Here is a 23,743-nt window from a genome sequence, read left to right as displayed (position 1 = left end):
CTGTCTCTCTGTCTCTGTGTCCCCATCTCCTGTGCTGGCCCCACCCCTTGGGCTCAGTTTCCCCACATGTGCACGCAGGAAGTAAGTCCCTGTCCTTCAAATAACCTTCAAAGGTCGGTCTCCACCCCGTGTGGCCCGGGACGGGAGGCGTGACAGTGAGGTGGGGCAGAGCTCCAGCGCCAGGGAGCGGGGGTTGGGGTCAGGCTCATCCCAAGCGGCTCTGCTGTGCTGGGAGCCGTGGTCGCTGTGCAGATGGCCCAGGGGCACGAGGAGGGCACACTTACCACCCTGGGGACGGGGACAGTCTGTTAGGGCCCAGCCACGCTGGCCCCGACGTCCCTCCGCGCCTGGACCCCGAGACCTGCGTGGGTGTCGGATGGACTGGCACCGCTCCAGCCGCGCGGCCCCGAGGGTCACAGGGAGCCTCCAGCTTCCCAAGGGCTGGGGCACAGTGGCCAGTCGGGGATTGTCCGGAGCTCCATTTGGGGTCAGCCGGAGGCCCTGTGAGGGTCAGCCAGAGCACACACAAGGTCAAGCACAGGGTCTGGAAGATACAATGAGCCTGAAGAAGAGAAAGCAGAAACAAGCCCAGGCACACTCAGTCGCCTCGTCTTTGACAGAGCGGCCACAAACACAACTGGAGGAAAGGTAGTCCTGAGAGAGTGAGAGACACCGGTCACAGCAAGCCAGGCACACCCACATTCGCAGCAGCACCACTTACAAGACCTGAATTTGGAAACAGATCAACACAGGAGTGGGTAAGGACAATGTGGTATCTATGCCCGGTGGAATGCTACACTGCCATAAAGAAGGATAAACGTGAGGCCTTTGGGTGCAACTAGAGAACATGATGTCAAGTGAAATAAACACACAAACCCGAACATCACTGGGTCTCTTCTGAGAAATACAAAGTTTGTACATACAAACGAAGAGCAAAATAAAGAGAGATAAAAGGAAATAGGCAGAAGTTCATATACGTCCCCGAATCACACATGCCATTGTTTCAACAGTGCTTTAATACACACGCCGTTTGTTTCATTTTACACCACTCGTTTATCTTCGTTCCCTGAAAAGAATCCGTTTCTCCGCTGTAGGAGTCCCCTTGGTCAGTGTCTTGTCATCTGAGGGACTATTGTGAAGACAATAATACACAGCATATGAACTGCTGTTCTTTTGTTATTGTTGTTCTCATTATTATTTTATTCACATTTGTTGCTTTTTTATTATTTCATGGCAAGCGTGGGACACACAGCACCACGGCAGCACGACCGGAAAAGAGAGGGGAATGGGAAGAAGAGGAGAAAAAGGAAGGAAAAGTGGAGAAAGGGGAAGAGAAACGAAGGAAAAGGTAAGAAAGGAAAAGGAAAGAGGAGGAGAAAGGTGAGTGGGCGAGAAGGTGGCCAGGTTAGGTTCCCGCTGACTGCGACCTGTGGCCACGGAGGGAGCCGGGGACCACTGCTCCAGCTCCACTGGAACCGTGGGACAGAGACTGAGACAGAGGCAGACAGAGAGACGGAGAGATAGAGAGAGAGAGAGAAACAGAGACAGAGAGACAGAGACAGACAGATGGGACAGGCAGAGAGATGGAGACAGAGACAGAGAGACGCAGAGAGAGAGAGAGAGAGAGACAGGGACAGGCACATAGAGACAGAGAGATAGAGAGACAGAGACACAGGCAGACAGTCAGAGACAGAAATAAACAGAGACAGACAGACAGACAGAGAGGAAGGACGCTGGCCTCATCTCCTGACCCGGCTACTCAGGTCTCCCCCTCCTGCCCAGCTCCAGGTGAGGCTTTGCGAGTTCTGCACCTGGTCCCTATGTTCTGGTCCTGGCTGGGCCTCTCTCACACCACACTCGGCTGGGGACGGGCCGCTGGGCACCGGCATCACCTGCTGCTTTGTCCGTGCGTCCCCTCCCTGTGTCCCTCCTCCTCCCCTGCCTCCCGGATCCACCCCCTCCAGGACCTGCAGTTCCCACCAGGGAAGGCTAGGGTGAGCGCGTGCCCACCCTGCCATCCCGTGCCCACCCTGCCGTCCCGTGCCCACCTGCCGTCCCGTGCCCACCCTGCCGTCCCGTGCCCACCTGCCGTCCCGTGCCCACCTGCCGTCCCGTGCCCACCCTGCCGTCCCATGCCCACCTGCCGTCCCGTGCCCACCCTGCCGTCCCGTGCCCACCTGCCATCGCCACCACCAGTGCGGTCACAGAGGCCATGTGAGGACTGTGGCAGAGGGGTGACGGAGGTGACTGTCAGGGTGGGTGCTGCCCAGGCCCCTCTGCCTCTGTCCACACTCCCCTGTGGCCTTGAGCTGGGTGCGTCCCCGCTAGGGTGTGTCAGGGGTGGACACCGCCGGGGACCAGGCGCTGACCAATGCATCCCTGATCCTCCAAACCTGAAAGGTTCCAAAACCCAGCACTCTTGTACTTTTAAGCACCTGCATGAGGTTCAGAAAGGTTCCGGTTCGGAGGATTTGGGAGGATTTGGGTGTTGGAGGCTAGGGATGCTCGACCCATGCCCATATTCTACATCCAAAATCGTCCCCAGCGTGTGAGATGGAGGCTGCCCGGCCTGAGAAGGAAAACCCCCGCCGCTCTCAGGCAAAACCGGGAAGCAGAGCTGGGGAGGGCCTCTGCGTGGACGGCTGGTGTCCTGTGCCTTGGCCGGAGGCCGCGACAGGGCCAGACTGGGGGAGCAGAGGCAGCGGGCACCGGGCCGCTTGGGGCCAGGCGGTGTGCGCGTGTGCGCGTGTGCGCATGTGCGCGTGTGTGCGTGTGCGCGTGTGTGCGTGTGAGCACTTGCATGCACGCGTGCATGTGTGCGTGTGCCTGTCTGGTGTCCCCGGAGACAGCGTCAGTTGCTCCAGCTGGCTTTCAGGTGGGCGGAACGAAACAGCAAGGTGCGTGAGTGCTGAGAGAGACAGAGGGCAGTGGCTGCGGTGCGGCTGCCGTGGCCTCGCCTGTCCCCACGGGCGGTGGCATCGGTTCCCAAGGGCCTGGGCTGTGGGAGAGTCAGGGTACAGCTCGCCCGCCCCTCACCAGCTGGTGTGGACCCCACCTGCGCACGGCCCCTCTGGTCCTGCTGGGCGCTCTGGGCCTTGGCCGCCCTTCCTCCCGGCCGCCGCCCCTCCTCCCGGGCCTGGCCTGCGTGGGAGGCCGGGCCTGGTCTCCTCCAACCACAGCAGGATCGGCCGCATCCCAGCCCCCAGCCCCCAGCCCCGGCTCTCCCTGTTGGTTTCCATGGCCCAGGGCCCAACACAAACAGCAGACCCCCCACCTCTAGCCAGCCGAGCGGAGGGTGGGCAGATGAGGTCATCGCGCCCCCACAGTAAAGGAGGGGAGTGTTTGTTGGCACGGGTTTCCCTGGCAACCAGCTGGACCCCCCTGCATTCTCCCCAGGGGCGTCCAGCAAGGTTTCTGGCCAGGACTTGGCCCTGCACCACCCGCAGCCGTCACTCAAGACGCCACCAAGGTCTGAGGCCACCAGCCCACTCCATGTGGCAGGGAAACTGAGGCCCCAGAGCGGCACAGAGGAGGAGCAAACCACCCCCTCTTCCCGGCCCAGGCTCTGCCCCCACGGCTCTGCTCCTGGCCCAGGGTGCAGCCCGCTCGCTCTGCAGCACCACCAGGGCCCTGTGACAGCGCCCCTGGGGAGGTGGCTGGGTGAGGACCCCAAGCCCAGAGCCAGCTGCTCAGCCGCCGAGGGTGGCAGCAGGGGCGGCAGGGCGGGCGCCCCTGGGGCAGATGCAGGCAGCTGCGAGGCCAGGGAACGCATCCGTGAGGGCACAATGTGGGCGCCAGGCACGCACGGCCCCGCACAGCCCCGCCGCCTCAGGAGGCAGCTGCAGGGCCCCAGCCCGCCCTGGGAGAGGCTGAGGTAGGAGCTGGGCGCAGAAGGGAGCTCCGTCTGCAGCGCCAGGCCCAGCTTTGAGAACAACTTGCCTGGGTCTCCTGACCTCAGCCCTGGTCCAGACCCAGCACGGCCCACGGCTCCCTCACCTGAGCACAGAGCCTCTGCCGACCCCAGGGTGCAGCCTAGGCCGAGACGGAGGAGGCCGGCCCGCCTGCGGGGCTCTTCAAGGCCAGGGCCTCCTCTCCCTCCTCTTCTCCCGCTCCTCCCTACCCTAACCCCTCGCCCCTCCGCCCCTCCGGCCTTTTCCTTGCTCCTCTTCTCCTCCCCTCCTCCTCCCTCCTTCCCTCCTGCCCCGCCCCTCCACCTCCAGGCTAAGTCCGTGAGCACAGCCAGCGTTGCAACCCTGCCTGCTCCCGCTGCAGCCAGCCGCACTCTGAGACGTTACCTAACGCCCTACTTACCTCATTCCCCAGCCCCGGCCCACTGCCTGCCCCGGCAGGGGAGCCAGCTCCCACCTGGCCCGGCGGGCCGGTGATGCTGCCCGACGAGAGCCCAGCTCGCCCCTGGCCACCCGTGCGGCCCGGGCCTGCGTGTCCGCTTGTGGAGCTCAGCAGACAGGGCTGGTCCGCCCTCACAGCTGCTGCAGCAAGCAGGATCCACACTCCTGGCGGTCAGGCGCGGCCCAGAGTCGCCTCCCTGCCCTGCCTGCACTGGACAGGCACCTGCCCTGTGGCAGGGATCCCTCAGGGTGGCCCCGGTCCTGCCCGGGCTGGGGCCCTGGACTGGTAGCCCTGGAGACTGAGGGGGCTAGGCTGGGGGCAGGGTTCGCACACCACACACACACAGCCACGTGCAGAGCTGCACCTGGACACGGCCACGTACGCACGGCCACGTGACGCACAGACACAGCACACACACCTGTGCACCACACTCGGAAACAGCCACACACGCCCGGGCACGGCGCGCGCGCACAGCCCCACGCCTGGGTCCCGGCACTGGTGGGGCGGGGCACCACGGGCACCAGGGGACATGCCAGGAGAGGAGGGGCTCTGCCTGTGCCTGCTGGGATGCCCAGCTGCAGTGCCCACTGGACCCGGTGCCAGGGTCTGGGAAGGGGTTTGGAATTCGCCAGCCACAATCCACATCTGCACTAGGCAGCTCCCGGCTCTGGTACACAGGATATGGCCGCTGGGGGCGTGGAGCGCTCTGGCGCTCACAGCAGGGGCCTGCCACACCTCAAGAAGCGGAAGCACAGTGAGGCCTCCAGGCAGGACAGGGTTGAGGGGCCACACAGGAGCAGGAGGCTGCACGCAGGCTGCGGGAGGCCCTGTCCACAGCCCCGCCATGCCCGCTCCCCAGGCCGCTCTTCCACACCGCCCCTCCCCCCGCCCTCCTCACACCCTCCCCCGATGCCCTCCCCATCCCCCGCCCGCCCCTGGGATCCTCATGAAGGCTCCAGGCTGAGTTTGGCTATAATTTAAAATACATTTATTTAGTGTTTCCATTGTTTCCGGTTCTGTTATACAAAGCTGTTAAATAAATACATTCTCCACAGTCACTCAGGTACACACCTACTCACTACACAGATGAGGTAGAGAAATCAACAGGCTCGCACAGACTCAGCACAAGGTCGTCCCGTGCGGCCCGGCACCACCCAGCCACATGGAGCCTGGGCCCGGGCCGCGCGGCGGGAGGGGCCGCCCTTCCCTCCACCCTGCCCCCCGAAGAGCAGCTGCCGCAGTCAGCAGAACATTCAAACACACACTTGCATAGAAACAGCCAGCGGGGGCCTGTGCCCCACCTTGTCTAGGAAATACCCTCTGGGCACTAAGCACATAGGGTTAAATGTGGTGTTTGATAAAAATACCCTTCCCGACTCGGAAGAGCTGTGCCACACACCGCACGGTGCTGAGCTGGGCTCTGAGGGCAACTGGCAGGCCTGCTGCGGACTCACAGCGGCACGGACCCCTCCCAGCCAGACCTCACGGGCAGGGCTCACTGCCGCCACACCTGCCTCCTGGGGCTGGTCGGGCGGCTGCACCGTCAACCACAGAGCTAACCTTGCCGCGTGCGCTATCCAGGAGGGGCCAGAGACCCATGTTCCCAGGAAGAGGCGTCTTCAAAACACAGCCGGCCCCCCGAACACCCGGCCCCGGGAAGCCGCCCCTTGCTCAGTAGCCCCAGTGCCCACCCTGCTGCCTGCCTGGACCCCAGCCACATCCGCAGGACACCGCCCAGACGCCCAGGGCCACAGAGTCACCGCAGAGCTCTGAGAAGGGGTGCAACCCAGCTGCTCACACCAGCCTAGCACGCACACATGCGCGCGCGCACACACACACACACACACACACACACACATTCAAGCCAACCCTTGGGCACTGGCCGCTTCCCCTGTCAAGACAGCACTTCCAAAAGAAGGTGTGCTGTGGCCAAAGCTAGGCAGACTGCACCTGCCGACCGCTCCCCGCACAGTGCGGGCACGGCTGTCTCCCCCCGGCCGCCACACCATGGCCCTGGGCACCAGGCTGCCGCGAGGTGTGGAGCAGGCCCGGCGCCTCTGCCTTTGTGTGGCGGCTCCCAGAGCCCCAAGGGGTCTCATCTAACGACAGCATCGTCTGAATAGTGGTTTCGAAGGCCAAGACAGACAGCTGCGGGCATGGTGGGGAGGGGAGGAGGAGCCCTGACGGCACAGGGCGCACCCCCCAGAGACAGCCTAGGAGGCAGCGGGGTCAGAGGAAATAATAATTATTACATTAGTTAAATAATAATAATAATTTAAAAGTCAACAATTTCACTCCAAAACGAAGTGCTCCGTGTCAGAGAGGGACGGCAGAGCCCCCGGGCCTGGCCCTGGGCAGCAGGGCCGGACGCAGCAGCCGGCATCTCTCCTAGTGGTTTGGCTCTCTGAACGCAGTGCTGGCGCCGGTGCCAGGCCAGGCTGCTCCGACGGGCAGCCACGTGGGCACAAAGGTGCACTGGCCATCCGAGCCTCAGAGCAAGCCCGGAAGCAGGAGGGGCAGTCAAGAGACCGGAAGAGGACCACACTCTGGGGACGGGTGTGTCAGGGACAGAGACAGCTCAGAAAGCATTGCAGCAATGCTCTCGTGTCGGGAGGAAGCTGAGGCCCAGGGTGAGGCAGGGTGGTGGGGGCCGGACAGGGGCCGCTGCACCAGCCCTGGGTCACGGCACGCTGATGGCACCAAGCCCTGGCACAGACAGGCGCCCTCTGCCACGCGCAGTGGCCCGGCCTTTCCGGGTGCAGACCCTCGCACTGTGTGCAGCGTCTACACCCCACAGCGGGGCTGGCAGGGCCTCAGGGCTCAGCCCTGGTGGTGCAGACCCCGCAGACTGCGTGGGGTGCCTGCACCCCACGGAGCAGGACTGGCTGCAGCGGGGCTCAGCCCTTGCAGGTGTAGACCTCCTCACGCTGGGTGCACTGCCGGCACTCCACGTAGCAGCACCAGCGCACCTGGCACTGGCAGGGCCTGGTCACCACCCGGCTCTGCGTGTTGTGGCCACGTCCGCAGCAGATGCTCTCGCAGTTCTTCTCACGGTGGCACCGGCGGCCGGCCGTGCCGGGGGAGAAGCGGCCAGCCAGGCAGAAGCTGGGCGAGTCGTCCAGGTGCACCAGCTCCGGCGTGCGGGGCAGTGGGTCACCGCCCATCCCCGAGGCCCTTCCCCGGGGTGGGGAGATGGCGCCCGCCTCGCCAGTGGCTTCGTTAGTGGTGCTGCCCACCTTGAGCGCTGTCTCATACTTGTGCTTCAGGTGCTTGCCCACTTCGTGGAAAGGGGCCAGCTGCCGCCAGCAGGTCCGCACGGTGCAGGAACCCGACACACCGTGGCACTTGCAGGTTGTCTCCACCCCAGCTTTGATCACCTGTACAGAGCCCAGGGTAAGGGCGCCGGGCCCCGCCAGCAGGGGTCACTGTCACCCACCATGTGGAGCCCCAGCACCTGCCCTGGATAGAGCCAGCACCTGGGACCCACAGTGGCTACCCTGCCCTCTGTCTCTGCCACCGTCCACCACCCGCGCTGGCCCAGCCTCCTGTCAGGTCACGCGACACATGAAGACACACGTGACCTCACCCAGGGGTCTGCCCCTGGCTGGCCACATCCCTGCCCACACAGAAACCACGCAGGCACCACCCGTGGGTCAGCCTGTGGGGTGGATATGGACACCGCCTGGTGAGGCGTTCACCCCAGGGGGGCACCCAGGACACGGAGGAGGAGGGGCTGCACCCCGAGCCCTCCCAGGAGCAGCTGGCGCGTTGCACACTGCTGCCCGGAACCTCGAGCCCCTGAAGACAGTCAGCTTCCCGTGGGATCGCTGGGTCCCTGCAGGCACCCCAAGGCCAGCACAGCGGGGAAGGAGGCCCTGAGCCAGGCGCTGAGCTCCTGGGCAGACAGCCGAGGGCTGCTCTGCTGGGTGGAGATTAGAAACTGCACTGCCCTCCCCACCCTCCTGCACTTACTGCTGCTTTAATGAGAAAGTCAAATGTACAGGACCCACGGAGCTAACAGGCGCTCACAGTGACGCTTCATCACTGGCTCACGACAGGGCCGAAGGGGAGGGAGGTGTGCAGAAAAGGAGCAGACGGCCTAAGGGTTCAGTCTGCCCGGGAGGGGCCAGCTGGCCTGCCTGCCTGCCCAGAGCACCGGGCACTGGTTGGAAACGGGGCCCAACTCCTCATCAGCGTGGGATGCAGAGCTTGGCTTCTCAGTAACGTGGAGCTCAGGGCAGTGCTGAAGCAGTTAGCCCCTGCCCTCCCCAGCTTGGCACAGGGGCTGCCCAGCCCTCCAAGGCCCAGGCTTGCCCCTGCACTTGAGGGCCTGGGGAGTTGAGGGACTGGGGGTCAGGGACGCTGGGGTGCCGTCCAGATCCGAGTTAAGGACTCTAACGTTCTCTGCCATCAGTGTGGACCTGGAGCGGAAAAACCAGGTGCTCCACGGATGTGGACAGGGACACAGAACCGGCTGTCCCGCTTGGCAAGTGAGTTTGGCATCCCTAACCCTTCCCCGGGATCCTGTCTACAACCCCTTGCCCTGGATGTCCTCAAGTTAGGTCTTTGGGTCAAGACTGCGGGCCACGCTGGCAAGCGGGGAACACACTGCCACTGGCCTGGTCAGACGGCCCAACCAGGGAGCTGCGTCTGCCTGCCTGAGCAGCCCAGGACAGAAACAGGGGGCCCAGACCCGCCCCTTCTCCCTGACTCGCCCTCTCCAGGGAGCCAAGGGGCACCCCAGATACGAGGGTCCCCGCCCATCTCTCCAGCAGGTAACCAGGCTTTGGGAGCTCGTCCCTGCAGGGCTCAAGAGAGGCGCCCGCCTCCCCTGGGGTTCCGCCCACCCCGCCCCGCTTGCCTTCACACCCACGAGGTTGTTGTGGAAGTCCACCCGGGCCCGCAGGTCCTTGCTCGAGCGCCGGCCCAGGAACTCCTTGACGAATTTGCTGCTGTACTTGAGGTTGTCCCCGCAGCCGCCCCACTGCCAGGCCTCGCGGTTCTCCAGGTCCGGAGCCTCGTCGCATGTGCAGCGCTCCATGCGACCGGCACTGCAGGCCTTGGCCAGCGCGTGCGTCAGCCCGGCCGAGGAGATGGCGTAGAGGAAGGCGGTCTCCTTGAAGCCTGGTCGGGGGTCAGCAGGGGTCTAAGGGTCAGGGGTCAGTGGGGGCGTGCCTGGGAACGCCCTTGGACGCCTCTTCCTTGGATGGGAGGTGAGAGGGGACACATGTGCAGATCCCAGGGGCGTCTCCAACCCCAGCTTTCAGTTTTTAGCGGTGCTGGGCGGGAACCCGCACCTAAGCGAGGCCATGGGAGGTCCCAGTCCCTGGCCCGCCCTCAGCACGCCCTGGCCGCCGCCCGCCCCACTCACCTCGCTTGAGCAGGCTGGCGCGGTAGCGGCCCTCCAGCGTGCAGTTCCAGCGCTCAAAGCGGAACTGGTACTGGCATTCAAGCGCGCTCATGCTCACGGCCTCCACCAGCGTCTCGGCCACGCCCGGGTCCCGGCGGCACATGCGCCGCTGTTTGCGCTCCAGCTTCAGCCGGTCGCAGGCCTTGTAGTGCGCCAGGGCCGCCGCCTCAGGCTCCAGGGTCAGCGGGAGGATGGTCAAGGGCTCGCTGCCCGTCAGCCTGGGGACGACAGCACAGCATGTGGTGTCCTGCGAGGGCCAGGAGCCCAGGTCCAGGGCACCCTGGGGGTCAGGAGGGCCTGGGGACTGCTGTCAGACTTGCCCTGGCCACCATGGATGTGCCTGGCTGTGGGCACCCCCACAGCCCTCCCACTGACGCCCAGGAACAAGGCCCCTGGCACCCACACGCCATCTGCACTGCCAGACTCTCCCCACAGCCCCCCAAGAGCACAGCCAGGCTGGGAGCAAGGCCAAGGGACACCAGGCGATGCCATGAGCACAGTCCACCACCCAGCTACACAGCCTGGGGGACCCACCCTGCTCCCCGCCTCAGGACTGCCAGAGGCACACAGCCCACCCAGGGCTGGCCGTACACGGCGCCTCAGTGCCTCAGCCGCAAGCCCAGCCTATGAAGTCCCTGCATAGACCTACAGGTCCACGTCCCAGAGGGCAGACAGATGGAGAGCCCAGGCCGCATCCCGGAGTGAGAGAGGGGCCCTCCTGCTCCTGGGGCACTCAGTCACCGGAAATACCCCCATACACACCCTGCAGCCCACAGGGGCAGTGCCACATACCCGGCCCCTCCGGGAGTGTCTGGGGTCCCCACCTCAGGAGGCCAGCTTCACTGAGCCCCGCACAGTGCTGGGAGGCACCTGCCTGCAGAGGGGAGTTCTGCCCTAGGGATGGGAGCGCCCCTGAGGACCAGGTACCTCTGGGACAGGATGCGCACGTGGCAGGGGGCTGGAGCCAATCACAGGCTCGTGGCACCCAGCAAGGACGGCTCAGGGACCCTCAGAATGGGCCGTGTCAAAGGACCTTGGACTGCCAGCCTCGCCTGTGGCTGAGGTCACGGGCAGCAGGCAGCATGGGGCCCTCAGGAATCGGAAGCCCAGGACAGCTGCCCCCAGAGGCATGTGCAGCAGGATGGTGGCTGCCCAACTCCACCAGGAGCAAGGCAGGCAGAGCTCACACAGAAGAGACCTTCGTCCCAGACAGGAAGAGCGCAGCCGTGGCCAGCACGAGCCTCCCAGAAAGGCCTCAGCCTCCACACCATGACACACTGTGGCCTGGCCTGGCCTGGCCAACACACTCTTGTGACAGGACGAGCCCTGCTGGGAGACCCCACTGGGTCTGGGGCTGCTTGTGGTGCAGCTGGGGTACGGGCAGGGTCAGGGGGCACGAAGACAGGCGGAGGCGGCTGGGGGAGGAGCAGGAGTGTGCACAGGGGATGCACAAGGGCTCTGCTCCTGCCACAGCCAGCAAGAGCCAGGAGGAGCTGGGCCTAAGGGAGGACAGCACAGCCTGAGACAGCCAGGGTGGGTTCTGCCTGGCTGCCCCTGCCGCAGCTCCTCCCGCTTTTCTCCCTCTCTCGGGGTGACTCTATGCGCCGCTGGCCTACGATGGGCCCTGGCATGAGATCACAGGCCGACAGCACGCTGGAACAGGGCGGCAGACTCGGGGCTTGGGAGCGTGCTGGGGCCTGGGTCTGGGCCATGGGCTGGACACCAGCTTGAGTGCAGCTGTGCCCTGCAGACTTGCTGGAGGGAGGCTGAGGCAGCTGCCTGCCCAGAGAAGAGGTACAGGGCTGCCACCTAGAGCATCCCACAGGGGACTTGAACAGCAGGATGTAAAAACAGGTGGTGACATGAACAGGCTTTTGTAAACAAAGACTGCAGTTTTCTGAGGACATCTGTGAGTACACGCACACAGTCATGTCCTGGTCTCCTCGCTGGACCGGAAGGGGAGAAAAGCCAGGGAGGAGGAGGGGAGGAAAAAGAAAACGCAGGCGTCTAACCTGACCAACAGCACTGCGACATCATTATGTACGTAGGTGGTAAGTGTGTATATGAGTAATTAAATATTCAAAGACAGTGTTAAAAATGATGAGGGGCTTACACATAACCTTAGAATAGGGAATGCTTTTTTCTCTGTGATTCTGAACCCACAAGATGTTGAGGAATGAATATATTTGATCACTTGACCATTTGGAAAGATTTCTAAAAGTATCTGCACGGAGGGGCACAAAAGCCATTGTCTCTGGCAGGTGTGCTGAGCACACACGTGGCCTTGGGCTCCTGGGCCCACAGAGACAGACACACGATGTATTGAGAAAAACGCTTGCCAGTTCTACCCACAGCAAGAATTATCTGTGTGCATACGTGTGGACATGTGTGCACGCATGCACACACGGCATCCCATCGATAAATAACCACGGGGATCAGTGAAATGCACAAAGCAGACATGAACAAGAAGTTGGGGCGTGCTGCTGCACTGAGGGGTGCTGGAGGTGACTGCACAAGCCAGGAAAGCACTTGGAATGCTTCCCCCACAGAGGCCTGACAAGCACTGGAGGTGGTAGAGTCAAACATCACACGATCACACCCAACTATGTAAGACAAACATCACGGAACAGGTCCAAAGAGCCCGCTAAGTGCATGGCTTTTATGTGTTCACAATTCAGTTTACAAAAATATAGACAATAAGAATAAAGAGAAATGGACAAAGGACACACACACTGACCCCGGCATTCCGGCCAGCAGCCAGGCCCCAGGAAATGGGCTCTGCCAGTGTGGGGCACACATAGATGCACAGCACACACGGGACCTGCAACAGGTGAGCAGGCAGGGCAGACGCTCCTCCATGCGGCTGTGAGCTGCCCTGTGCACAGGTGGCCCATCAGAACACGTGCGGCACGTGTTGTGCGCCGGCCACCCGGCCGTCTGCCTTGGCCCTGCCACTGCCCGGGCCACTCATGTCTGCCCATAGGGCCGCCACCCTGAGCTGTGGCCTTGCAGCCTGGCATGGCATGGCACAGGCACCACCCACAGGAACAGCTGTCCACCCCACATGGGCACCTGCTGCCGGGCTCTTGCAGCTGCTGCCGGCCCCCAGCCCCCCACAGGCGTCTGGCGGGGCTGGGCAGACGAGGCGGTGCTCGGCCACCAAGAGCATGGGAGTCTCGCCTGAGGACAGCGCCTGCCCCTCACCCTGTGCTGTCACCCGATCCACCAAGCCTCCTACCCCGACGGCAGGTCTGCGCTCAGCCTCCTCCTCCTGTGGTCGTGTTTCTGTTTCCCTCGGAAGCCCTAGGACATCGGCCTCATAATGGTATTCTGGACACAGTCTCAAAAGCACAGGCAACAGAAGCAAAAATAGAAAATGGGCTTGCACCAAGCCGAGAGGCTTCAGCGCAGTGAGGGCAAGGCTCAGTGTGAAGAGGCCACCTGCGGAAAGGGAGAAAGCACCTCCGGACCCAGCAGCTAACAGGGCATGTCAGCCAGACAGCAAGACACGACCGACCCAGCAGCTAACAGGGCATGTCAGCAAGACAGCAAGACACGACCGACCCAGCAGCTAACAGGGCATGTCAGCCAGACAGCAAGACATGACCGCGTCAGACACAGCACAGGCCCTGCGCAGACACTGCTCCAGAAGGGACAGGTGGCCAGCAGGTCTAAGAAAAGCGCTCAGCACTGCCGACCCAGGGAGGTGCAGACCAAACCACGTCAGCCGCCTCCCCCGGGAAGGAGGCACAGAAAAGCAGCGCTGCGAAGCTGCTGAGCAGGCAACAGCACGCTGCCGGTGGGAGTCCAGCAGCCAGCACAGAGGGGCTCAAGAAATCAGACCGAACTACCGGGAGACCCAGCACCACACTTCTGGGTCTGACCGAGGCGAGAGACCGCCACAGAACAGGGCAGAGGCTTCCAGTCACTCTTCTAACACACGATCAATTTTTAGAATATGAAAAAATCCAAGAAACTTAACACCAAAAATCAAACAGCCCAATCAGTAAGTGAGCAAGGGAACTGAACAGCTCCTTCTCAGAAGAACAAGTACAAACGGCCAACAAGACATGAAAAACGTCCGATATGTTCAGTCACTGGGGAAATGCAGGGCACAACCCCTGAGCCCCCCTCACGCCAGTCAGAGTGACCGTCATCAAGAACACAAGAACAAACAAGCAAGGACCACAGACACTGGGGAGGATGTGGGGGAGAGGACCCCTTCCACCCTGCCGGCTGGAATTAGTGCAGCCACTGTGGAAATTGGATGGGGAATCCTCAAAAAGACGAAACAAGCACTCCCACTCGAGCCCGCTATGGCACCCTCAGCACACGCAGGGACACCGGAGGCAGCACACTACAGGGCCAGCTGCAGACCCTGTTCACGCCGCTGTCCGGCAGCCGCAACCCGGAACAAGCCTGCAGCCCAGGAACAGAACGCAGGGCGGTGCTGCCACACACCACGGAGCACCACTCAGCCACGAAGGGGGTTACACTGCGCCCCTCGCAGGAAGAGGGCAGGATCCGGAAAGTATCACACTAAGAGAAGCCAGACTCAGAAAGACGAGCATCTCACGTTCTCCTTGACCCGAGGGGTCTCAGAAGCAAGTGTGGAAGCAGGAGGAAGGCAGGCAGGCAAGAGCGAGGGGCAGAGGCGGGGACGTGTGAAGGAGGACAGCAGGGATGGGTGTGATCAAAACATTTGCACAGCCGGGCGTGGTGGCGCACACCTGTAATCCTAGCACTCGGGAGGCTGAGGCAGGAGGATCCTTGCAAGTTCCAGACCAGCCTGGGCTACAAAGTGAGCTCAAAGCCAGCCTGAACTGCATAGTGAGACCCTGTCTCAAAAAGACAAAAAAAAAAAAAGAAAAATTTACATGTGTGGAAACACCACACCGAAACCTAGTGTTCTCCAAAATTGATAGGCACTAATGGAATACTTTTTGAAAAAAATTTGGGGGAAAAAAGAAAAAAAGCAAGCCCCAGCCCAGCCTGCTCCACGTCGACGGGCTCTTCTAAAAGCCCTGAGTCCCGGGCATGACACGTCAGGGCCCTGGAGGCCGGGTACTGCCCCGACACCCAGCCCGTCCCTGCTCCCTGTGGGTGCCAAGCTCCAGGCATGAGGACGTCCCCACAAGTGGCTCTTCACAGCCCTGTCACTGACACACAGCCAGAGCCAAGCCCGTGCTGGGTGGGATGCGGCCCCTGGCGTTGCCCTCTGTCTCTGAAAGGCTCAGGAGTTCTGGAAGGAACGACCTTGGGCAGGGGTGGGGCTCGGGGAACAGCAACTGCCTGAGAACTGCATGAGTCACGACACACGCTGCAGTGCATGCTCCGAAATCTGAGGGATGATCACACTGAGCTCACTGATACAGGCCCACCGTGCTTGTGGAACAGATCCAAACCTCTCCTGTGTCGAAATGAAATTTTATCCCGGGCCGGCATCTGCTCACCTGCCCTTCCTGTCCCCTGGGAACCACCTCTCCACTCAGCTTCGCAGTCTGACTTCTTGAGACCCACAGAGAAACCAGCAGTCTCTGTCTCTAGCACCTGGCACAACGTCCTCTAGGTTCTCCAGTGCTGTTCGAACAACAGCGCATTTTTCCTTCTGAAGGCTGCGTAGTGTTCCTCTGTACACAGCACCACACACTCTGCTGAGGGACACTCAACACTCCTTGGCTTCCGAGAACAGGGCCGCAGTGAATGCACGCAGCCCGGTCCCTGCCGCAGTCACCCTGTAGAGCCTGATCCCAAGCCTGGAGGCCACCCTGGCTGAGTCACCGCCCAGCACTCCGCGTGTCTGTCCACCCTCCGTCCTGCGTGCTCCTGCCCGAGGAGTCCTGGTGACTGCCACCCGAGCCCGCCCAACTTGGCCTTCTGCATGAGGCCCTGCCCTGGGGTCACACATCTTGCTTCCTTCGCTCGGCTGACCTCAGCTGACCTGTGTCTGCCTCTTCTAAGGGGCCTCCTTCATGTTCTTGGGTGCTGGTGTTACCTCTCCACGTCCTCTCTGGTCTTCTGCAGTCAGTAGTTCTTCCCCGCAGGCTTCCAACGCTGCAGTGTGAGTCTGTTGCCTGGCCCAGGCTGAGGGCAGCTTCTCTGGGCTATGTGCTGTGTGTAAGCCAGTCCCACCCTAAGCCCGACCGGACACAGCATCCCAGTGGATGCTGGCAGGCACGGGCACCGGCCCTGGGCTGGCAGTGTCAGCCCCGGGGCTCCCACCCATGCCCCTGCATGGTGTCCGCTGGCCGCTCCGTCCGTCCCACTCCGGGGTCTGGTTCTCACGGTGCTGTCCCTGCAGGCGTACTCGTGTTCTCCACCGAGGGCACTGGCTTCTGTGCGCTCCCTGAGCCTTACTGCTTCAGGAGACTCTTGCCCTCCCCGGGCCTCAGCCTGCTGCGCAACTCGGGTGTCACTGGCCCCGAGGTGTGCCCGTGCCGCTCTGCCTCTGCACGCAGCACTGCGGTCTCTCCCCACCCGGCTCCCCATCTTCGAATTCCCTTCTGCAGCTCCTACCCCGCTTTCAGCCAGGCTGCTGCTTCTCCCCAGCCTGCTCAGGCTCTCCAAACTTGCTGGGTCAGTTTCTGTGGCTTCTAATTCTTTGCAGATATTCCAGGCTGATCTGTGTTGTCTTCTTTTCTCCTTTAATGTTTTTCTTAGAGTTGTTGCTGCCAGCCCTCTCTGAGCACAGCAAAAAGAGCTGTTTCCTACACATGTGGTGCTGTCTCCTGCGTGTCTCTGTGGTTGGGTCCCGGAGGCCACGTTTCCACGCGCGCCTGGTTATTATCCCTGACCACGTGCTGGCCACAGCGTCTGCAAAACCGCTGGCAGTAATAATCTGAAGCAGACTAAACCTCAGCCATGGGTCAAGCGTGTCTCCAGGAAACACACGTCCCTCCAGAGCCTCAGGGGGAAGGAAAGGTCCTTGCAGGCACAACAGAGGTGGGAGCTCAGGCGAGGCCAGCCTGGACGGGATAAAAGCCAGCGAAGTGACCGTGCCCTTGTAAGGAAAAGGTAGGCGCTGGGTGTAGCTCCTGGGAAAGGACTTGCCTGGCACATGTGGGGTCCTACCCAGTCCCTCGTGCCCCTCGAAGGACGAGAACACAGAGCCCACGAGAGCAGGCCATAGGAGAGCAGGCGGAGCGGGCACAGCTGCAGTAGCTAGGAGTGTCACGGGGAGCCGGGAGCCCAGGCTGCGCCCCCGGTGTGGTCAGTTCTTTCTGCGCAGGGCACAGCAGCCCCAGGTCACTGATGTGCGCCACATGTGCAGCCCTCCGTGGGTGGCCTGATGCAGAGCACCCAGAACAAGCAGGCCCGCCAGGCCAGTGGCCACCCACCCACGGAGAGGACAGAGCAGATATGCTCTGGCCCCGAGACCCTGGGGTCGAAGCTGGGACACACTCAGACACACAGATACACCCCACAGATCCACACGGACACTACGTGTACATGTGTGCTTGAACGTGTATATATTTACGCACTCACCCATACCACACACACGCGTGCACGCACATACCCGGGCATAGACATCCATACAAACCCACAGCCCCACAGGCTCCTAAAGGTCCACACTGAAACACACACGTGTGTGCATGCACATGAACACATCTGTAATATCCATGCACAAAGGCACACACACATGTACACACAGGCACCTGTACAATCCCATGTGCATCCACATGCCCAGCACTGGTGTCCAGCCAGGACGTCCAGGCCAAGTGGCCTCATGACTGCAAACCAGTGTCCACCCTTGCAGACGTGTCCATATCTTCAGTCACTTGAGTGCCTGACCTAGCAGGGGCCACGAGTTCCACACACGGGCAGGACACTGCCACCAGGTGCTAAGGCTGGGGTCACACACCTGAGGCACACGGCCAGACTGACCTCTCACCTGGCCCGTCCCCCAGCAGCCCATGGCCAGTGCTGGCCGTGAGGAGCCCATGTAGTGTCTCGGACGGCTACCCATCAGCACCCCAGGGCACCCCCTGCCAGGAGCAGGGGGCAGGGACCGGAGGGCAGGGAGGGCAGCAGGAGAGATGGAAGCGGGCTCTGGCAGGCAGCCCCGTCATGGCACGGCACCAGGGAACAGTGTCGCCCCGGCTCTGGGAGGTGGCACACGGTGGGTCACAGGGGCACCTCCCTAGGTCCTGGTGGCTGCTGGGGCTCCACGCCCCATGCACAGCCCGCAGAGAGGGAGCCAGAGAGCCCCAGGCGAGCCGCGCAGGGAGTCCCCCGAAGGCTGAGGCTCCCAGGCTGCGGCTGCTTGGGCTGGAGGCTGCCCGCGTGCCAGCCAGCCACACACACGTCCCTAGGGCAGCGGGGCATTCTTGCTCCTGCACAGCGTTGCTCCTGTCTGACAGGTGGGCAGTGTGCCAGTGCCACAAGCCCCTTCCACTGTCAGGGCACATGCACAGGGGCCTGTCCCCTCCCACTGTCCCCAGGGTGGGGCACAGGGAGTCTAGGCTGCTGCTCCAGAAGCCAGCACCCCACTGACAGAGCCTCAGCCCTGCCAGAAAGCATTTAATTTCTGTGTGAAACAGAATCAAAACAAATTCCAGAGCTGAGAACCAGGGCTGAGATTAACCCTGTGTCCTCCCACGGCCCAAGTGCCATGGCTCCGTCCTGTGTCCAAGCCTAGCACACTGGCACCATGGTTGCAGGGGACAAGGCAGGCAACACATGCTGTGAGGGAGGGCACCGCTCGTAGCCAGAACCCCTAACTGGGTGCAGCCCGGGAGGCTGGGTGACAGGGGTCACCTGGGCAGAGGGAGCACCACCCTGGCCAGCCGCCGCCCAGGGTCCTGGGCCCACGGGAATGCCAACATGCACCCCAGCTCTAGGGCACTCCCGGGCCTTGAGGAGAAGCCACCGCGTGCCTGGTGACCACAGCCCCTGGCCTAGCAGGCCCTGCGCAGCTCTGAGGGTCAGCACCACCTCATGCCATCTTCCTCCCTGCCGCCCCTCCTCTGGTGCCCAGCCCATGCAGTGACTGGGTTCGGCCTGCCTCCTGCACTTCCGTCTGCCAGACAAGGCTGAGCCTGACATCCTCAGGCCCCAGGAACCTCACCACTGGCCAGACCTCCAGCCCACTTCCCCTAGCTGCTACGACCTCAGGTATCACAAAGAAAAACAAACGCAGCTTGCGGCTGGCCTTTTCCATTGCCGGTCACGGCCAGGCCCACCGTGCCAGGCTGCCAGCTAGGCATCTGGGTTTCCTCCGGCGGGCAGCGGCGCAGAGCCAGCAGGGACCTGCTGGGAGGGGCCAGGCCCACGGGTCACACAGCAAGGACACCCCATGCCACCCACACTGCGGGCTCTGTGAGGCTGTCCCCAGCACCTGCCACCAGGCCGCCTCAGGCCACAGCCACGCCTCTGGGCTCACCCCTGCAGGACCCTACACAGAGGGTCCTCCCTCAGCGGCTCCAGGGTTTCGGCACCTGGCCCACATGGGAGGCAGCAAGGGGCTGTGAGCTCAGAGCAGGTCAGGCCTCCGCTGGGCCATGTCCAGCAGGTGTGGCCGCTGAAGTCAGGGCCATGCCAGGACACGTCCCTGACTAAAGATGAAAGCACCTGGATGGGCAAGGTGGCAGAGGCTGCCCAGCCTTGGGCTGACGGGAGCTCCGAGTGAGCAGCGCAGGGGAGACTGGGGACCTGTCTGCTCCTGCCCAGGGGAACCACTGGGGACAGCCACATGCCTGGGCTGCCCAGGGAGGCTCTGCGGGATGGGAGGCCTGGGGTAGGTGAGGGTCACACAGCAGCTGGGCACCTGCACCTCCCTCTGCCATGCCCAGGACACCTGGGTTTCCCACATCCTGTGCCTCAGCCTGGTTTGGTGCCCCTTCCCAGGCCTGCTGCAGCCCATGGGCATGGGCAGGCCCCCACCACCCAGCACAGCTCGGGAGGAGGCCATGCCACGGGCCACAGGGAAACTCTGAGGCCCTGGGGACAGGTAGAGCCAGGAAGCCCGGCTGCCTGAGCCCATCTCACGGACTCCTCACCCCCACCCGCCGGTCCTGGGCAGCCTTTCCCAGGAGAGGAACCCATGAAGGCCAGATGCCAGCAGCAGGGCACAGGCGCAGGCAGGAGGAGCCCTGCCTCAGGCCACCCAGGCACTCGCGGGCACCCACGGGGTCTATGCAGGCGGGCACCTGAGCCACGCAGCAGGAGGCAGAGTATGTGGTGGGGACAGGAGCAAGATTAGGCCAGCTGTCTCTTGTCCAGACGGCTGCCGGCTGTGGGCAGGACATCTGCGCACACAGCTGAGTGGGGCCAGGTGGGGCCTGCTTCCACTTCACCTCAAATCCTACCACATGGCCACCGGTACTCCTGTTTCTCTCCTGTGGGCCTTGGACAGCCCAGGCGTCTGGTCCTGGCCTGCCCCGGGGCCCAGGGCAGAAATACAGGGGCAGTGGGGCTGCGTGGGGGTCAGGATCACCCTCACTCTGCTCCTGCACCTGTCCATGCCTGCCCATGCCACCCCATCCTCCTCCTCCTGATTGGACACATGGAGGAGTGCCTACCCCATGTCCCCTCCTCTGGACCCCCAGAGCTTGCTCAGCACCCACTGCTGGGCGTCTGGTGCAGGGCAGCTTCCGAGAGGCCCCCTGGGCCTGCGGCACCCACCACAGCCACCCTGCCGAGGTCCACCCCTTGCCCTTTGCCCGTGTGCTCACTGGGTCATCCGAGCTGGGGGTCTGCACACGGCACCTGCCCACTGCCAGTCCTAGCCCAGGCCTGGCTGTCCAGTCTGCCCCAGCCCCAATTCCCTGGCACCCGCCTGCTCGGCATAGCTGTACCACCTCAGGCCTCTGCCATCCATCGTGCAGTATGGCAGGTTCAGCCTTCACGCCACCCTCCTGTTGGACTCTGCCCAGGCTTATCTTCCAGGGCCCACCCAGTGCCCCATCCGCATGGCTGTCAGATCAGGGAGTCTGAAGCTGGACCCCAGGATCTGCACACAGGCAGATGAGGGGCCAGGGTGCAGCCACCCCGCCCTGACACCGGCACCAGCACAGGAAAGAGCAAATCCGCGCCCCGGGCAGCAGCCTCCTCTCTGGTGCCCTGAGCACCCCGAACAGCCCCACACAAGGCCCTCACAAATGGGGACGGCCCCGCGCCCACACATACACGGGTCTGGGGTCCAGGCACAACGAAGGCACCTCTGGTCTGCGCTCCCTGTGGCCCGTGGCATGGCCCCTCACGAGCTGTGCTGGGTGGTGGGGGCCTGCCCATACCCATGGGCTGCAGCAGGCTTGGGAGGGGGCACATTCGCCAGGGAAAGCCCAAAGCAGGCAGAGGTACAGGATATGGAAACAGCCCTCACAGCTCAACAACGAAAACATAACCGGACCAAAAGACAGGCACAGGAACCCAGCAGACGGCCTCCAGAGAAAACGCGCGCGGCCAGGGAGCCTCAGGAAGGTGCTCGGTCACCAGTCCTCCGGGACACACACAAAACCCACAAGGGGACCCCTTCACCTCCACACACCCACAGGGGCAGGCAGAACAAGGGGAGAAGGCATGCTTCGGTGAGAACTAGAGGAGGCCTGTGCCCTACCGGTAGGAGCAGAAATGGCACCACTGCCCAAGTGGCCACACAGCCATCCGGGCGGTGACCAGCAATCCCACGTCTAGGTGTGAACCCCAAAGAACTGGAAACTCACATCTGCGCAGGAAAAGTGTCCACCAAGGCTCACAACACGATTCAAAACAACTGAACGGTGAGAACAACCGGGACCCCTCCACTGCCAAATGGTTTTTTAACTGCTGTCTGTTCAGTCATAAAAAGGAACGCTACACGGACGCACGCTGCAGCCCCGCTGAGACGCAGAAACGAGGCTGAGCAGAGGCAGCCAGACACAAAGGCCACGCAGCAGCGTATGATTCTGTTTACACGACCCATCCCGAGGAGGAAAATCCATGGAGACAGGAAGCAGATTAGCGGTTGCCAGGGCCTGGAGGAGAGCGAGTGCTTAACGGGTATGAGGTTTCTGGGATGAGGAAAGTATTCTGGAATTAGATAGTGGTGATGGCTGCGCAGCCCCGTGAATGCACCAAAACCACCGAGCCGGGGACTTGGCTGGGACGTGAGTTCTGAGCAGTAGCTCTGCAGGCCCTAATGCCGCTCGGCTGGGACCATCCCTGGGGTCCAAAGTGCCCCGCGCTGGCCTTTCCACGGTCCCTGCACCGACGTGAGGGGCTGCCGTGGCTCAGGGCTGCGCTGGGAGACACGGGCCTCTTCCACAGAGGCCGCAGCCCACAGGCCCCACGGCAGGCCGCGGCTTCCACTCTCAGTCTTCCCGGAGTGGCCTGCAGATGTTTCCTGAGCAACAAGAATGCACATGCCAAAACCAAAGCGCAGGCCCAGGCTTTACGACGGTGCCTTCCGAGGCCTTTTAAAGAAACGGAGCTGGAAGCCCCGGGCCTGTGCCGGGGGCCGGCTCCAGCTGCACAGGATTCCAAAGGAAGGGCTGCAAGGTGCCCAGGCCCCACCAGGGGCAGCCCAGACATCTGTGCCCTCTCTCCTCGAGGACCCCCAGAGAGGCTGGGCAGGGGAGCCAAAGTCTGAGGCCAGCCTCACAGCCTCCTAAAGACGGGCCTGGGTCTGTGCCTCATGCCCCGACCTTGAGCTGGCCCCTTCCTGTGCCCCTCTACCCCTCGCTGGCCACTACAGAACCCAATGGCAATGACACCTGCTCAGCAGGCAGGATGCCGAGCTGGCCAGGGGAGGAGAAGAGGCGGCCCCTGCCCCTCGGCTGGCAGCCACCCTGGAGGGGTCTGGCCATGGGGTGTCCAGAGGCCTCAAGGAGGGCAGGGCAGCCTGAGTGGGCCAGGGTTGGGTTGCAGCCGGCGAGGGGGCAGGGAGGGCTCCGGGGGCCACGTGACCCTCCCCGGGGCCAGCCTCTCCCCTCCCGGTGCCTGGGCTGTAACTGGAGCCGCGTTCCTGCCTGGGAGCCTCCGTGCCAGGCAGGGCTGTGGAGAGAGAGGGGGAAGGGAGAGGAGAGCCCCAGATTCCAACCCCTTCTCCCTCCCTCTCCTCAGCCTCAGCACAACCTGCACCCACAGCACTGCCCTGCCCGGGCCCCTCCAGCTCAGGCCCTGCCTGGCCCTGCAGGGTGCGGAGCCGTCCTCCCCCAAGACAACTCGGGTCCCTACTTCCTTCTCTGGCCAGCCCTCTGGAATCGATTCCAGAGGGAAGCTGGCTCTAGGAGGCACCCAGGCCTGCTCCATCCACGTCCTGGCTACCTGAGTCCCCAGCACGGCCGGCTGTCCCCAGGGAAGCAGCCCTCAGGGGTCCTTTGCGGCCAAAGAAGTGGGCAGAGGGGCTGACAAGAAGCCACAAGCCAGATACCCTTGCACCTGCAAAGCCAGCAGCTAGAGTCCACGCTGCCGGAGAACCAGAGCGCACGTTCAGACAACACTCCAGAGGCCTGCAGGATGCAAGCTCAGAGGCTGCCCCGGGACAGCCCCCTCCTCACCCACAGCAGTTGAATTGCGGGGCCCCAGGACAGGAGCAGAGGCCCCCAGACGAGCCGGGGTGTGTCAGGGGCCAGAGACAGCAAGGCACAGCTGGCGGCCACACAGCTGTGACTCACAGGGACCTGTGGCGAGACGGCCACCCTCGGCCTCCTGCCCACTCTGGGGAGGCAGGGGCCACAGCCTCAGACCCTCCCCGACCTGCCCTAAGAGGGCGCAGATGGGGACCCCAGGGACCGAGACCCTGCGCTGACCCTGGAAGCCAACCCAAGAGAGAGGAACGGACAGAAGAAAGCAGCAGAAAGAAAAACACAAAGGGAAAGTTTCCCATGAAAATATTTTATTTTCTTTGAGAACAGGATACACCTGCAGGGCTGCTTGGCCCAGCGGCCTCTCCCTGCCCCGCTGGGCCGGATTCCTGGACCGACGGGGCCCTCTGCCGGCCAGGCCTCCGCGCGGCGCCCGGCCAGGGAGGAACAGGTGACCGGCGAGGGCGGCGGCCGGGCG

The 23,743-nt window shown here is 63.0% G+C and overlaps 1 protein-coding gene across 1 annotated transcript; it reads right to left on the bottom strand.

Annotated features, from left to right (window-relative positions):
• Positions 1 to 5,321: 5,321 nt before the first annotated feature.
• On the bottom strand, positions 5,322 to 21,615 carry Wnt9a (wingless-type MMTV integration site family, member 9A). The gene is made up of 4 exons (XM_005414245.2): positions 21,424 to 21,615; positions 9,722 to 9,978; positions 9,212 to 9,474; positions 5,322 to 7,727 (listed from the first exon to the last, which is right to left on the bottom strand). Coding segments are annotated over exons 1-4 (1,002 nt in total). The 5' UTR covers positions 21,426 to 21,615; the 3' UTR covers positions 5,322 to 7,247.
• Positions 21,616 to 23,743: the final 2,128 nt, after the last annotated feature.

Source organism: Chinchilla lanigera, unplaced genomic scaffold (genome assembly GCF_000276665.1).
Source record: "Chinchilla lanigera isolate Chin_1 unplaced genomic scaffold, ChiLan1.0 scaffold00180, whole genome shotgun sequence".
NCBI lineage: Eukaryota > Metazoa > Chordata > Mammalia > Rodentia > Chinchillidae > Chinchilla > Chinchilla lanigera.
Note: the sequence above shows the minus strand (reverse complement) of the source record. Positions and strands in the feature narration are given on the sequence as shown.

What these genes read in the sequence shown, in the direction of transcription:
- Wnt9a (XM_005414245.2), bottom strand. An exon ending in CGCCAGCCTGCTCAAGCGAG is followed by an intron (nt 9,475 to 9,721) that starts GTGAGTGGGGCG and finishes ACCCCCGACCAG; the next exon opens with GCTTCAAGGAGACCGCCTTC. An exon ending in ACAACCTCGTGGGTGTGAAG is followed by an intron (nt 7,728 to 9,211) that starts GCAAGCGGGGCG and finishes GGCTCTGTACAG; the next exon opens with GTGATCAAAGCTGGGGTGGA.